Source organism: Otolemur garnettii, unplaced genomic scaffold (assembly GCF_000181295.1).
Source record: "Otolemur garnettii isolate 467f Iridium unplaced genomic scaffold, OtoGar3 scaffold00006, whole genome shotgun sequence".
NCBI lineage: Eukaryota > Metazoa > Chordata > Mammalia > Primates > Galagidae > Otolemur > Otolemur garnettii.
The window spans coordinates 28669489-28686755 of NW_003852401.1; the positions used below are offsets into that span (position 1 = coordinate 28669489).

Sequence of the window (17267 nt, forward strand, 5' to 3'; positions counted from 1 at the left end):
CACTCCAATACACGATCATGCTGCAAAAAGCAATACCCACAAACAGTTACTGAGGTGATATTTGTTTTATAAACAGATTCTCTTTCACAAAAGTTATAAAGTATTGTATAAGCATATAAAGGTGGTGATGTCCAAAAGATACAGTTTATAAATGCATTTGAAGGAAGTTATTGATTAGATAAATGATGTTTACTCATACTAGCAAATGACTCCTGTTTGCACATTGTTATATCCTATTTATTTGGAGGTTCTGATTTTTAGTATAAATAAGATTTTTTTTTTTAAAGAGACAGAGTCTCACTTTGTTATCCTTGGTAGAGTGCCATGGCATCACAGCTCACAGCAAACTCCAGCTCTTGGGCTTAGGTGATTCTCTTGCCTCAGCCTCCTGAGTAGCTGGGACTACAGGAGTCTGCCGCAATGCTCGGCTATTTTCTTGTTGCAGTTTGGCTGGGGCCGGGTTTGAATCCACCACCCTTGGTATATGGGGCTGGTGCCCTGCTCACTGAGCCACAGGCACTGCCCATAAATAAGATTTTTTTTAAAGTAAATTCTTCTAAAAATTAATTGGCAGACTGTACTTATTTTGTAGTTCTCCAGGCTATTAGGTATAATAGGCCTGGCCTCACATGGGCCTGATAAAGGCATTCTAAGCTGTAGCAGGGTATTTCAAATGCTGCTTCCAAAATAAAATTTCTCCTGAACCCAGGAGTCTCTTTCATTTGAGACTTTGGAGTATTTTGTTCACACTTTATATTATGGTCTGTACTTCTACCATATTTTAAGATTGTTTTACACATCTTTAAGGACTTTGTAACACTTAAGATAATGACTTGTACACAGTAGATGTGCCGGGTATGATGTAATTTATCCCTGACATTAGGACTGTCTTCTTGGAGAAATACTGAGACACCAGCCAAACGGCAGCTGCCTTACTTAGTTCTGATCTGATCCATGTCAGGTTACCCTTCACTAGATAAGAAGAGGCTAGTGAGAATATATATGGGCCAAACAACTTCTTTGAGTGAAAGATTAAGAGCACTGATTTTATTTTTTTACCTGTAGGGACTTGGGAAAGTTACTCAATATCTCTAGGACTTAAGTTTCTTCACATATAAAACAATGTTAATAATATCTTCCTGAAAAAGTCACTTTGGAGAGCAAATAGGATAATAGATGGGAAAAATGCTTTATATAAAATAATTAAAACACTATATTTATTTTCTTATAAATTCCTGACAATAAATTTATCAGAATAACAACCATAATTTAATAAAGTTAGCAGATCAATAATGCAGATGCTTCTGGGTGGAGAACAGTTACCAGCCAGATTATTAATTCTGGTTTCTACGGTGGTCGATGTGAATGATTATGTGTCATTGAATTTACATAAAAAGATACTTACTGTATAGTGAAGCAGTAATTTTCAGAATTAAGTACAGATAGTCCCTACAATTACCCAGAGTGTAGCATATAAGAATTGCTGATGAGTATTAAGAGTGGTAGGTTCCGGCGGTGCCTGTGACTCAGTGAGTAGGGCGTCAGCTCCATATACTGAGGGGGGCAGGTTCAAACCCGGCCCAGGCAGAACTGCAACAAAAAACATAGCCGGGCATTGTGGCATGCACCTGTAGTCCCAGCTACTTGAGAGGCTGAGGTAAGAGAATTGCCTAAGCCCAGGAGTTGGAGGTTGCTATGAGCTGTGACACCACGGCACTCTACCCAGGGCAATAAAGTGAGACTCTGTCTCTACCAACAAAATAAATAAATAAATAAAATAAAAGAGTGGTAGGTTCTCTGGCAGAGCTCAGCAAGTTGATCGAATGCTATCTTCAGTTGGGGATTTCTCTGCAGACACTCCCCTAAGTGAGTTGAAACTTCTAGGGGATAATATATAAACAAGATGATGTAAATTTGTTGCAATGCAAATGTCTAAATTTAGACACAATTGCTATGTTTAGATTGTAAGATTATGATTGCTTAGTAGGAACTTAATTTGAGAGGCTTGGTTGTGTAGTTTTGCCTGGGCAGCCTTGGCTGTGGACGCTGGGTATTCTCCCTAGGAGCCACAACCACACCCAATTAAGGACGTACCTCTAGCACTGTCCTCAGGCTGCCTGGTGTAACAGGATCGTGCCCACGGTTCTCTGGTGACACCTAACACAAGCTGCTGCTGACAGAATTGTCATACCCATCTTGACTAAAGACTGAGGCTCCCTTCTCCTCTCAGGACTGTGCCCTACCTGCAGTGAGTGCTGGCCTCTTCTCCCTGAGTCCCTTCACTTCCTAGCTGATGGATGGAGGGATGGCGGACGGTGGTAAATTAAGCTTTGTTGGGCTTTTCCTTTTATTTATGGAGTTTGCATTTTCTGTGTCAGGTCCCACTCACTTTGAAGAAATAGTCTTAGTTTCATTTTCAGAGATAGAGAATTAGACTTATCTGGACCAAAGTTATATAAAAAACTCACAAATTCAGGTATTTAAATAGCCGACTCCCTTGGTAAATTTGCCAGGAGTTTCTGCAGTAAATATTGCCATTATTTCCTCATGCCCTCACGACATATGGAGGCAGAAAGAACGAATGAAATTATATGGTTTATGATTAAGAATAGTATAAAGAACCATGCTATTTCTTTCTTTTTTTCCCAACCTATATAAATGACTGTCTCCTCTTTCTTGTGCCCTTTCTGCAACGAAAAGGCTAATACTTCACCTGTTAACATGTTAACCAATAATTTCATAAATGCATTTCTCTTTTGTAAACAATATGCTAACTTGAGAAGCACGTTATTAATGTGAAGACCGAGGGAGTAAAAGAGAAAAACATTTTACTGGGTAATTCTACTTACTTGTGATAGGACAAAAAGAAATTTACTTATATCCTGGGATAAGTAAAATATCTGCATCTTCTATATTGTTATTTGTTTATTTATTTATTTTTTAGCAACCTATGCCCTAGAGTTCTGGGACATCTACTGGAATTATTGCATTGATGATTTCCTACCTTCTGTTCTTTTTATTTCGTTCTTTTTGTCTTTTTCCATCCTTTCTAAAAGAGCTTTTCCATGTTATCTTTTAATTATTCCATTAATTTTTTTCCTTAATGCTATTCTATTTTTAATGCCCCATAGCTCTTTTTACTATTTAAATTAACTAAATGTTTTATAGGATTCTTCTTTACATTTTTTATTGTTTTAAAAACTTTTCTTAGTAGTATTTTTTGAGACAGAGTCTTGCTCTTGTCACCCAGGCTAGAGTGCAGAGGTGTCATCATAGCTCACTGCCACCTCAAATTCCTGGGCTCCAGCAATCCTGCAGCCTCCCGAGTATGGTATGACAGGTATGCACCACCATACTTGGCTGATTTTTCCATTTTTAGTAGAGACAGAGTCTTGCTTTTGGTCAGGCAGGCCTCGAGCTGCTGACTTCTCCTGCCTCAGCCACTTCTCAGAGTGGGAGGTAGGATTACAAGCGTGAGCCACTGTGCCTGGCCTATTCTTTTTTTAATGGTTGACATATTCTCTTTGGCTTCTCTGAGGCTATTAACATTTCCCAGGTGTCTATTTCCCATGTGTCTGATAGTTCCTGGTTATCCACTCATACTTAAGAGTAAGGCACTAATGTGCTGATTGGATGCCCTGAGAGCATGACTGGAGATTATTAGACTGTGAACTTCATGGTAGGATAAATTGGTTGGGTTTCTCAGATGGGAAATCTTTCATGGAGTATCCTTAGTTCTTTTTTCTTGAGGGGATCAAATTGTATAGAAAAGCCTCTTCTAGTCTCCTGCCTGGATGAAGGCCCAGCCGCTGCTGTACTGGGAGCCAACCAGGGAAGGAGGGTTGGGGTCTCATTATCCAATATGCATTAGCTGAGTTAGTGTCCTTCCCCACCCACCCTTTTCAGCCCTGCACCCCGGCCCTCATTTCACACCTGGTGTCCCCTAGATGGGAAAATCTGTTTTACCTTCTTCGGAGCATAAATCTTTAATTTTTGACTGGAGCAGGATTTGGGGTGGAGGGGAAAGAATATGGCATTCTGGCTGCTTTCTTAAAAAAAACTTAAAAAATTCTTTTATATTCTTCCTCCCTTCTCTTTCCCTTTTTGAGTTTCTGGATGCCCCAATTTCTTGGTCTTTTGGGCATTTTGAAGTGTAAGTCAGCTTGATAACAGCTCAGTCTTTTGGGTCTGCTATTTTCTATTCTTCCATCTGCTCCTCATTTTCCACGTCTGGAAATGGCATGTGCTACTTCTGATCACATCCCATTGGCTGAAGCACAGTCATGTGGTCCCAACTTCTCTGCAGGGGAGGCTGGGATAGTTAGTCTTCCAGTGTGCAGGAAGAGCAATCAGTATGGGGAGCACAAAATATAGTTTCTGCCTCAATACTTTTAATAAAGAACTCTTACTCTTATTTTACAGGGATTGAGAAGGGAATTGTAATAGATTTTTGTGCCTCGTGGGTCATATTTATCTGGTAGTCTGCTTGCACTTTTTCCTGCACCGAGTTAAGTTTAGTCATTGTCCATAACATGGACAGTGGAGACAGGCCTTATCAGCCAGTCCTGGCTGCAGATGCTCAGGATGCAGAGTAGGTGTTCTGGACTCAGACAACCCAGGTTCATGTTCAGACTCCACTGACTGCTAGCTATATGACCTCGCCTGGGAAATTTAGCCTTTCTGTGTCTCAGTTTCCTCAACCATCAAATGGGTGCCCCATTAGGGCACTGTGAAGATTAAATTGGTTAATACAAAACATACTGAGTTTTATACTAGTTGTGATTGTTATACATTACTTTTACTTTCTTAAAAAAAATTTCAGAATATTAGGGAGCACACAAGTTTTGTTTATCTACTTTGTTTTTGTGCAGACTGAGTCAAAGTTCTAAGTGTGCCCTTCACTCAGATGGTGAGCACTGTACCTCTCAGCTGTGAGTTTACTCATCCCTCCTCCCCGCCCCTCAGTGTGATTTTCATTGAGATTTACTTCTGTATGTGCACTTAAGGGTGATTGATTAGTTCCAATTTGGTACTGAGTACATGGATTTGTTTCTCCAGTCTTGGGATGTTTCACTTAGAAGAATGGTTTTCAGTTCCATCCAGGTTGTCATCAAAGGTACTAGACTACTGTTTCTTTTTTAGAGCTCCATGGTACGTGTATACCGCAATGGACAGTTGGGTTGTTTCCACGTCTTTGTGATTGTGAATTGTGCTGCTATACAGTTTTACTATTGTCATTGCTGTTACTTTTAGTACTAATGTGAGCTACTCTTTTGAGAATTGCACTGCTGCCAATCTGTATGATTATGTAATTCAGACTAGGAGATGGTTGGTTTAATGAATGAAGCTAATTCATTGCTCTTAAGCAAGCCAAAGAAAAAAAAGTGTGACTCCATAGCCCTGCTGGGCAATCAGTAGTGATGAGTTCTTCACAAGCTGAGAACTGCTCAGAAGCTTTGGGTTCACAGTTAATGTGTAGATCACTAAGGGCTCAGAGCTGTGTCCCCCTGCCAGTTCTGAGCTTCAGCAAGTCAATGAGTAAAGGACCTTTGGCTTCTGTATAACTAGAGGCAAAGGAATGGCCATCCTTGGTTTATTCCAGGTGTTCTGGCGTGTTTATTAATACTGCCCACTTTCATGTGAAGAAAGTGCCAGTTTGGAGATAAATTATCTGGTAACCATTTCACAGAGATGTTGTGAAATTAGATGATAAAACCTATGGAAAAAATGCTTTGTGGATTGTAAAGCATTATGCGAGTAAAAGGGATTAGAGCTTTGTGCTCTTTTCATTGCATTCTCCTGTTGGAGACAAACAAAAATGACGGACATTGCTGCCTGCTCTAGTCTCTGTTACTGGTCTAAGATTTATTTGGATTCACATGAGAATAAACTTGCCAAAAAATTAATTTCATTTTAAGGCAGCTTAGCACGTGCTTAACCATTTTCTAGTTTAAACTTCTTTCTGTGGTCTGGTCCCTAACCTCACATTTATGTTAGAGGTTTTCTATTTTCTTTTTTGATTCACGTTTATGGACCCTTAAACATTTAACATGGTGGCATTCTGATGAATTTGAACCTGGGGAGTGTGTCAGTGACCCAGGAATTTTTAAAATCTGTTTTAGAAGAGAAAGAAAGGGTAGAAACTATTATGTGTCAAATATTTACGATAAAGAAGGCAGAGTATCTGCTCTTTAAGAGTTTCTTGTGTAACCATCTCGTTGTCCCTTAAATCAACCACATGAGAGAGGATTTTCCTTTTTCCCAGGGAAGAGGCCAGAGATACAAAGAAGCTTAATAACTTGGTTAACTGGCCACAGCTAGCAAAGAACTGTGACTTAAGCACACATGTAATCTGATCTCAAAGCCTATTGATCATTCATTCATAAGTTCAAATATATGTATTGAATTCTTTAATTTCCCAGTGGTAAGACAGGATTGTATTGGACAGAAAGGAATATAGGAAGAGTAAAAAGCACCAGAGCTTCTGGCAAAGTAGCGTATTGAATTCTAGTGTATTGAATTCTTAATCTGTGCCAGGCACTGTGTCTACATGTATGCTGTGGTCAGTAAAACAAATGTGGTCCCTTATATCCAGTTTGCCATCGTCATCAGTTACCATTTATTACATGGATTTTTCCAGGTCCTTTAAGTGCTTTACTCCTATTATTGGTTAAAATTGTTATGACTATGTATTGCTATTATTATCTCTATTTTACAGATAGGAGACAGAGGCTCAATGAGGTTAAACAAGTTGTCTGGCCAGGGAATAGTGACGCTTTGAAGGTGCCACCATTCCCCCTGAGATAAGGCCCTGGAGCTGTGTGGTCTCACTGCACTGAGGGACTGAGGAGGGTGGTGGCTGTTGCCCTGTGAGAAACCAAGTGGGAAAAGTCTGGGGTGATTTAACCATTATAGAATCATTTTTTAATAGGGAACAGACTTTGGTCTTATGGGAAAAGTAGAATAGTAGACGTAGTCTCCTTTAAAACTTTTGGCAGAAATAATTATGTATAAACTGGAAAAGGTAATAACTACTATAATAATAAAACTGGAAGAGGTAATAACTACTAAGATAAGAAGTAACCATTATGCAATAAGTAGTGGTAATAAGTGGTATATTTGGGTCTACCTGATGAAACTGGGAGTCTAACTTGTGTGAATGTCTGACCCCTGATTAGTAGTCATTTGCCCTGGTTCCTATTTTTGTCTACAGGATAAAGAATTTATTCCTGGAAAATGGATTTTGAGATGCTTGCAGTTGAGGCAAATGTGGCAAACTCTGACCCCCAGTACTTCTTCCAATACAGCCATAGACATGTGTATTTCTCCTAGTCACTTTTGTCTTACCGGTATCCTCCTTTTTCTCCTCTTCTCTTGGCTACAGAACTTGTGTTTTTGGTGGGAACCCATGACTGACATGGATGGAGCTGACCCCATCTCTCATTTCACAGTTACAAGGAGGGATGGGCACCGCTCCAAGGCAAGCAATCTCAATTCCTCCCTGGGACCTTGCTGTTGTCATTACCAGGAAAAACTGTTTTGTTTTTTTAATTGGTGTTTTCTCAGCTGGTTGAATATGAGCTTAATATTGCTCAGGTGGCCTTGTCCAACCCATAAACAGACTCATGTCAGCAGATGGAGGATGGACCCTGATGATGATGGACCCTGATGATGAGGGACCCAGCATTTGATCCCTGGATCCCCCTTGCCTGAATTCAGTTTACTCTGAGACTTTCTGATTATGTGAACCTACAAATCCATTTTATTTATTTTAAATTGAGCTTGTTTGAATTGTGTTTCTGTTACTTGTGATTAAAAATATTTCTAGTTACAGCAATATTACACTGATGGTCTGAGATTTGCCAAATAAAGTGTCAGATCATATTTATTTTTGCCACTAGATTAGGCAAAATTATGGGCATCCTAGTTTCTGCACTAAAATAATAGGTTTCCCCCCCTTAGTGTGCACACACTTCTCCTCTAAATTCTGGTGAATTCAGAGTGGTATTCTTGTCTTTTGAAAGTTGCTAGTTGTACTTTTGCGGGGAAAGTGATTCTACAGTCTTACTGATGTCACTCTCACTTACTAAAATATTGTGTGTGCAACTAACATCATTGGGCAACAGAGAGCAACTGAAGCAACAGGGCAGCTGGCAAGTGCCTTAGGGGAGAAGCCACCCAGATCTGTTAGTTACTTGGGTTCCACCTGGTGCAGAAACCAGGGGGAGCCACAGGTACAGAAACCTGACTCCTCCATGACAATGAAAAGCCAGGGAATCTTGGATCCCTCAAAGCCTTATAAAGAAAACTGAATAGAAGTGAAGAGACCTGAATTTAACCTTTGGTTCTGCCACTGATTTGTCAAATAATCTTAAACATCTTTTAGACTCATTGGCCTCAATTTGCTAGTCTGTAAAATGCATGAGAGTAGCAAAGTGAAAGTAGTAGGTATTTTAAGTTCTGGGTGGCTTTGGGATGAGGTGGTAACAAGGGGGTAGGTGGCAGATACTGGTTTTGGGGGATTCATGCCTGAACTCCAACTTCTGATGGTTGATTTACTCTGTGACATCTAAGTTAACAACTTGAATAAGGGATAAATGAACTACTCCCAAACAATCACACCTGGGGAGGCCTGAGCAACCAGTCGAAGGATACAAGGAAGATTAAAAGTGGCCTGAAGCAGAGAAGGGCTTACTAATACTTTCAGAAAGACTCTACATTTTAAACCTTGCCTGGTAGGTTTTGTTCCTAATTGGAATACTTCACTATTTGCCTATAGCTTACCTCACACGATAAAGTCCCCATGTCCCTTTATGCCTAAAATAGATGGAAAATGTCACTAATTTTAATTTTGTAGGCCTCTTTTGGACAAAATTTTATCTATTTCCATTTACTTAATGTTTAGAATGAGTGGTAACCTTGTATCTCATATAAATGATAAAAATGTCGATAAGAATCTCTCTTATTTTGGCATAATTTTAAGGATTTCTAAATACCAGGTTGAAAAAATGACAACATTAAAAAGAAAGCATGTGATACATTAAACTGCCTACTTACTGGAAAGAGAGGCAGCAAAGATTGCACACATTATTAGAAAAAAAACTTATTTTCAAAGCAGGGCGTAATAAATTCCCATAAAACCCATTAATGAATCATCAGAATTTAAGCAAGGCAGCTTCTCAGTAAATACTCCAGGATGAGCTAATTGCTTATAAGATCTATCCGATGCATAGAATTAATTGGACATAAACTACGCCAAACATATGCCCGAAATTTTGCATCAGTATGGGTTTGATTAAGTTATTAAAATAAAAAATAAGATGAGCTGGGTAGCAAGGCCTGTTAATGTCAGTGCCAGTTCATGATAATAACTCTGCACTTTCTAGTTAATAGAGTTGGGGGACACGTTCAGAAATAGTTTCAAAACTTTAAAATACATTGTTTTTGAAAAGATTTACCTGCTTTTATTTTGCATTTAGTTTTTTCCCTCCTAAAGATACAATTTTAGAGGACGATGACTCCAAACTTGGTGATTTTTCATTGTGTTATCTGATCCAGCCAACAGTATGCTCTCTGAAAACTTTGCTAAGGTCACATAGAGCATGTTGGCTATTCTTTTCTTGCATTTCAATGTTGATTTCAAACTTTATGTTTACACTTTAAATAAATTTATAAGTGCATATCTTAGAAGTTGTCTCTCATGTATCTAAAGTAATTAATTAGTTAATTATTCTTATTTTTTATTGTTGGGGATTCATTGAGGGTACCGAGAACCTAGGTTAATTATTGATAGCATTAACTATGGCTGAGGAAGAGAAACACATAAATTAAAATAGAGGAACTAGATAATTATTTATGAAATAATTATCTAAGGCCATGAAGAAATTTGATTTCAAAAAATATTTTTTTAGTTTCACTTTCATGTATCTCTTGCTTAGACTCCCCAGTGGTATTCAGAGTCACTTCATAAATCAATAGTGATCAGCTGTTATTCATACCTATGTGATGTATAGAGATACTTTATAAGATATTGCCTGTTCTTGTCGAGTCTTTTGAATATGTATGTACTTGACCTTGATAAGTGCATACATAAAGTAGGGTTCCATAAGTTGCTATCTTCTTTTATGTCCTTTTGACATGATAGAATTATGGAGGTTTTTGATTATAATTTGTCTCTTGCTCAGATTCATAAGATATGATAGCATATCTTTCTTAGTTTTTCCTTATTTAAAAGACTGAAGTCAGGGGCGGCACCTGTGGCTCAAAGGAGGCGCCATATGCCAGAGGTGGCGGGTTCAAACCCAGCCCTGGCCAAAAACTGCCAAAAAAAAAAAAGAAAAGAAAGACTGAAGTCAGTACTTTATAGAGATTTTCTTAGTTTTTAACTTAATACCCTCCTTTTTTCTGCTCCAGGATTCCATTTAGGAAACCATGTTACATTTAGTCATCATAGCTCCTTAGGTTCCTCTAGGCTGTGACAATTTCTTAGACTGCCCTTGTTTTTGATGACCTTGACAGCTTTGAGAAGGAACATATTATTTGGGGGCTCTCTTTTAGCTCTTTTAAAATGCTTTCCAGAAAACAAAAAACAAATAAAGGTTTCTTTAACCCCAAGCCCCAGATAGACTCCAGTGAAGATTAAACCCAAAGGAAAAGACTTTCTCAGTTACGGAGGACAGTAAGCATCAGATATCACACTTTAATGCATGTCAAAGGACGAAAGTGTGTACACTCATGTGATTTAACTTTACACTGAATCCAAGGTCTACAAGAAAAGATGAAAACAATTGATGGCAATTTCATGCATAGAAAGGGTCCAGCGGCTACCTATAATAACTTCATTTGCTGTGAGTAGATGTTTTCTGGCTTTATTGAGTCTGGAGCAAGAGGTTGATGCTACTGTGTGAGGGATGCAGATAGGATGAGACTCCTGAAAGAACAGGTTGATGAGCACTGGATAGTTTATTAAAATATGTTTAAGGCGCTCTCCAGTGGAAGTCTTCTCTGGTTGCTATGATTAAGGCAGGGCTGGCTGAGAGGAAGAGGTGGACAGAAGGAATAGGGAACTCCCCTAGATTCCTGAGTTACCGTTCCCACAGGAACTATTAAGTTTTGAGGGCTACAAGTATTAATGGTGTTGGAGCTCAGAAAAGAATATCCAACTTGAAGGCCTCAGAAGCAGAGTTTTTCTCTGCCCTCCTGCCTGTCATCCCTCATTTTCCTCTGGATAAAGGAATAGAAACTGGAGTCTCTCTTTCCCAAGATGAGTCACAAAAACCAGAACCCTTTTCCCTGAAGCCAGTGGTCAAACTTAGAAGTATGACTCTGACCCTCCTCCTCTCCTTCCCCCACTTCCCTTATAACAGGCGATCATGAAGAAATTAAGACCCTAAGGCTACACAGAGAGGCCAAGAAGAATCTGAAGGGATAGGCCTTGCTGAGTTTCCCCACTCAGTCTATTACCATTAATTAGCTCACACCTTTTTCATCCAATCAGATTTCTACACAGTTGCCCATGGTTCACTGAACCTAAGCATAAAAATAGACAGATTTCTCTGTATCTTTGGATCCTCATTCTGAAGGCTCCTGTGTCTTATAAGACTATGATCACATAAATTTGTTATGCTTTTCTCTTGTTAACCAGTCTTTGTTTGAGAGGTGTTGTTCTCCCCAGTAGGGAGAAAACGGATCACCCTCTTTCTGCCCCCACAATAATGGTAGACCTCCTCTGAGTAGAATAGTCTGACTTAGGAAATAAAGATATAACACTCTCAGTTAAGTTTAAATTTCATGAAAATAACAAGCAGTTTTTTTTTTAGTATAAGTATGTTACATTTGGGACATGATTATGCTAAAAAATTATTTGTTGTTTTTCTGAAAATTCAAAGATAATTGGATATCCTATTTTGGGGGCTTCCAGAGTATGGGGGCCAGGAGCAGAAGAGGGCTGATGGAGGAGCAGGGTGCACACTCTCTGGCCTCAGACCACCATCCCCATTGAGCAGTCACCTTAGCATGAAGGACAGATATGACATTTCTTATTCTCAAGTGGAACTATGAGTCTCTTACATCTCCGAAACAATAATCTTTTTGTTTCATTCTTTCTTCATTTCTGAACAGACACTTAATAAGTCTGTATCACACAAATAGTATACTCTAATATACAATATCTGGCTCCTTATGAATCTTAAAGCCAATGGAATCAGAAGCAAGGAGCAGAAAAGCTGTATTTTCCCCCAAAGCCTCCTGATTTCCTGTCTTTAGCCTTTGGATTTATGAACCAATGGATAACTCTATCCCACTCCTAACCTCTGTTTTTTCCCAGACATTTCTCAGAATGAAAACTGAACTGTACAAAGGTTCTCCATGTATTAGATAATTCAAAAGTAAATATAATTACAAAATTAAATGTTAAGCTATGCTACATGCCCAAGCTTAATTTTAAAAAAACACATAGGTTGAATAATTCCACACACTTAAGAGTTTGAAACTGCTATGAGTATGCTCTTGGCCTCCAAAGAAGTCAGCAAATGTATCACACTGATACCCTTCACAAATCAACTGGGTCAACATTTGAGAGCATTTTAAAGCCTTCACAAAATGGAGTGGACACATCATAATCTTTTAATGGCATGAATTCCCATTAGCATCAACTGCTACATAAATAATATTCATCATAGTGATTAGAAATGTTAATTTCATAAAGCAATCATAATTTTCTTTAATCTTCTATGGCAGTGTTTTTTAAACTGCAGGTTATGACCCATTAGTAGATCGTGAAATCAATTTAGTGGGATATAATCAGCCTTAAAAAGAATAGAAGAGATTAGAACAGAAAACCTCCAATTTCATCACATATTGTCAATGTAAATATTCCTTAGTGTACTTTATCTGTATTTCATGTCATGCATCATGCTCAAAACAGTTGGAAAACAACTATTCTATAACACAACAAATAAATTCTGAGACTGATTCAAAGATCAAATATGATTTAGTCTCACAAATTAGTGAAAGAAGAAGAGATTATTTTCAACAGACGATATTACAAGAACTAATAGATTTTTAGTAACAGTTGTTCACTCTCTCATTTGCTCTAAGTTCTGCCAAGGTCATGAACGTGGTGCTTCATTTCCCGTTATCAGTGGGAATGAGACACCGGGGCGTCATATGTAAGTGAGGACTACGTGGTCAGACTGTTCAACCATTTACCAGCCACCGTGTCTGGGGCATGTCAATAAACTGCTTTGTCCCTTAAATTCCTCATCTGTAAAATGGGGCTTTAAAAACTGAAAAATGTTCATAACAATTAAACTATTGTAGAAAGTAAAAAAAAAAATTACACATGGAATGTATCAAACCCAGTATTTGGCACATAACAAGTCCTTAGTAAATGTTAGTTACCAACATAATTACGTTTTAAAGTCTTTATTTGAGAATAGCAAATAACATAGAGTTGCTTGTCTTGAACTTTTTGTCTCTGATAAGGGGAGAGCAGAGCCCATAGTATATACCTTTGTGGCTCAGCCCATGCACAGTCCTGGTCCCTTAATTCCTACCGTCCAGTGTTTATAGTTTTTAGTTCACTGGAATGAAATGCGTAGAGAAGAGTCTTTCAACCTGGGATATAAGATACAATTCATGAGACTGTGAACCTCCTGAAATGCAATGAGGATTTTGAATGAATGGGCACATATGTGTTTGGGGAGACATATGTTGATGGCTCCTGTGCATGGAAATGACAGACAGACACTACTGTCAAAGGAGCCACGTGGTATGGGGAAGAGTTAGATAGACTTGGACCTAAGTCCAGGCTAACTGTTTAGCACTGTAACTTTTAGCAAGCTACCATTTCTTGTACCTCCAGTTTCTATGCAAAGTGGAGATTAAGCTATAGTTGTTAGAATAATTAACGTTTACAGCATTTGTAAGAGCTTGGTGGCTACTACATGCTGGGGCCTGCAGGAAATACTAATAGTAGAAGAAGAGTATATAGACTGGAAGAGAAAATGAAATGAGTTTTAATTTTGGAATGCTGTAGCGGTCCCTGAATCCTTGAAAAATCATTCATTCTTTCTTTATTAAAAACAATGATTGAATGCTGTCACGTGTTAAGGATTGTGCAAAGCACAGAGGTTGTGGTAACGCACAAGATCCATTCTCTGCCCCCCACCGCCACTCCAGAGTTCACAGTCTCTGAGATGAGGCACAGGTAGTGACTGACCATGTGACACTGCAGCAGACAAACTGGGGGCCCGAGGGAGAATGGGAGGGACATTTCTAACCCAGCACTACATTCAGCAAGGTGCGTGGTTTTGTTATGTTTTATACTTCTATTTAAATTTTACTACTGAAGGGCAACTTCCTCTTGTTTAACACCAAAAATTATTATTAGTTGATTATAATATTCTTATAAAGGCACATTAAGGCTAGGATTTGATTTGCAGAACCTAGATGAAATTGCTCTTGGATGTGGCTTGTGAGGACCTTCAGTGAGACATCTTGGTAATACTGGGATTGGAGAATAGGACAAATACCTACCTTACAAATGAAAATACTACAAGCCAGAGTATTTCCATTTTTGCCTTGACTTCCAGGAAGCTTAAAGTTAAATTTAATGCTCAACTGTAAGAAGTACAATAACCCAATTTTTTTGGTTTCTTTCTTTTCCTTTGTTTTTTTTGAGATAATCTCATTTTGTGGCCCTGGGTAGAATGCTGTGATGTCATAGCTAACAGTAATCTCAAATTCTTGGGCTCATCACTCCCAAATAGTTGGTATTACAGGTGCCTGCCATGATGCCCGGCTAGTTTTTCTATTTTTAGTAGAGACAGGGTCTTGCTTTGGCTCAGGCTGATCTCAAACTCCTAAGCTCAAGCAGCCTACCTGCCTCAGTCTCCTAAAGTACTAGGATTACAGGCGTGAGCTATCACACCCAGCCTGGTTTCTTTCTTTCTTCCTTCTTCTCAGTGGTGTTTGATTTTCCAGTTTTAATGTATTGTGTGTGTGTGAGAGAGAGAGAGCATATATATACACACACATATGCCATATCAAGTGATTTTTGACAGTAGATAAGGTAATCATTATTATTGAGTAACCTCAGATAATTTGTGTCTTACGTACTATGTCAGCTTTTTGTTTTATATATAATTTAATGCACATGACTTGAATTATAGTATATTTAAATCTTATAAAATTGAGTCACACTATAAAATACCTATTATAGGAAAATTTAATAGCAATAACAGTGTTTTATAGGAGAAGTCCTTAGGTTCTCAATAACTTAATGTGTTGTAGTATCATTTGGTATTATAACCACTATCAAAAGACATAAGTTACTGTGTTAGTCTAGTTAAATTATTCCTGTGCTTTTTGGACACAGAAAGTCATTTTACCTTTGAGTAAAGCTGTCAGGATAGCTAAATCAATGTCCTGGTGTCCTTCTGATCCCATCCGAAATACGGTAATCTGCAATTTGAGACAAGGTGACCATCAGCAATGCATTTTTTTACCCCCAAAGAAGTTAAATCAATGCGACCATATCTGAACACAGTCTATTTTACTGTCTATAACATAGATTCTCAATCTCAAGGCAAACACACAGGACAAGAATCCAAAGAGAAGCCTCCGCAAATTCTTTAAGAGGAAGATGCTTCATTAACCTCCAAACAGAGAGCTCTTCAAGTTGCATTGATTATGGTTACAGTCACATTGCCCCCATTATGTTCTGAATTATTGTGTTCCCCCAAACAGTGTTCATATGCTGAAACCTAATGGCCAATGTGATTAAATGGTGGGGGTCTTTGGGAGATGATTAGGTCATGATTAGCGATCATTATAGAATTAGTACCATTGAAAAGGGTTCCAAGACTTGTTATCCCTGTTTACCATGTGAGGACATAGCTAGAAGCTGCTCTTTATGGACCATAAAGCTGATTCTTACTTGCTACCAAATCTGTGGTGCCTTGATCTTGGACTTCCCAGTGTCTAGAGCTGTGAGAAATCAATTTCTGCTTTTTGTAAGCCACGTAGTTTATGGTATTTTGTTTTTTTTCCCTCTCTCTTAAATTTTTAAAAATTTGTTTCTTATTTATATGAGGGTACAAATTTTTAGGTTACATTGTTCTCATTTCCAGGGTAAAGTTCCATTTGTAAAAGAGCCACTCACCCTGGGTTGTACACCCTCATAATGTGCACATTAGGTGAGATCCCGCCTCATGCCCTCTCTTCTTCTGCCAATCATCCTCCCCTCCCCTCCTTGCTCTACCTGCAGACTGGACTATATTTGTGTTTTATTGTAATTGTTTCTCTGTTTCATCAGAGAAATACAAATGAAAACCACTCTAAGATAATACCTAATCCCAGCAAGATTAACCACAGAATGTAATTGTTTATATATTGATTTCATATTAGTATGGAGTACATTGGATATTTATTTTTCCATTTATGTGATACTTTATAAGAAGAATGTGTTTCAACTCCATTCAGGTAAATGTAAGAGATGTAAAGTCTCCATCTTTTTTATTGGCTGAATAGTATTCCATAGCATACATATACCACTGTAATAACCGAGCCCCCAATCCCTAACCCCCAGGACTAGTAAGAAATGCAACAAACCCCATATACTTGTAAAAAGAACTTCTCCTAAGCCTTTTAGCCTCACTCCCTCCTCCCCCCAAGGAAGGAGAAGTTAAGATCTGGGAAGAAGCTCAAGAAGATATGGGAAGGAAGGGAGGCAGGGATGAGCCATGGGTAGTTTAAGGCCCAAGCTGTTCTCGGAAATTTACCCAATACCCCTCATTTGATGATTTGTGAGTTAATGCATCTTAAGTTAGTATGTACCCCCACCCTGAATTGTGTAACCCCTTATGATGCACCCCATCTTATGATGAGGAAGTAATGTGTATCTTGTAATGTTTGAATCAATATGTACCCTCACCTTGTGACACTGCTCTAACTGCTATGATTGGCTTCTGTATTGCCCTAGCTTGCTGACATTGCAAAATAATGGTATAAAAAGGCACTTCACCTGCCAGTTGGCGCTGAATACCTCTGTGGTGATCCAGCCCACCTGCAGGCATAATAAATTTTATTAGTTATTACATCAAAGTGGGGTCCACCTTTTTATCTCTGCAGCTCTGTCCCATTTTACCACAGTTTGTTGATCCATTCATGATTCATGGGTTGATGGAAACTTAGGTTGATTCCGCAACTTGGCCATTATGAATTGAACTGCAATAAACATTCTGTGCAAATGAAATGTCTTTGTG

At 38.5% G+C, this 17267-nt stretch overlaps 1 protein-coding gene across 23 annotated transcripts in view; it reads right to left on the bottom strand.

Annotated features, from left to right (window-relative positions):
- The window catches only part of TRPM3 (transient receptor potential cation channel subfamily M member 3), a 559493-nt gene that overhangs the window by 118660 nt on the left and 423566 nt on the right, over positions 1–17267 (bottom strand). For all 23 annotated transcript variants that reach the window (XM_003782940.1, XM_003782943.1, XM_003782941.1 and 20 more), the window contains one exon: positions 15393–15465. In XM_003782940.1, the coding sequence (XP_003782988.1) occupies positions 15393–15465 (73 nt within the window). The remainder of the gene's footprint in view (positions 1–15392; positions 15466–17267) is intronic.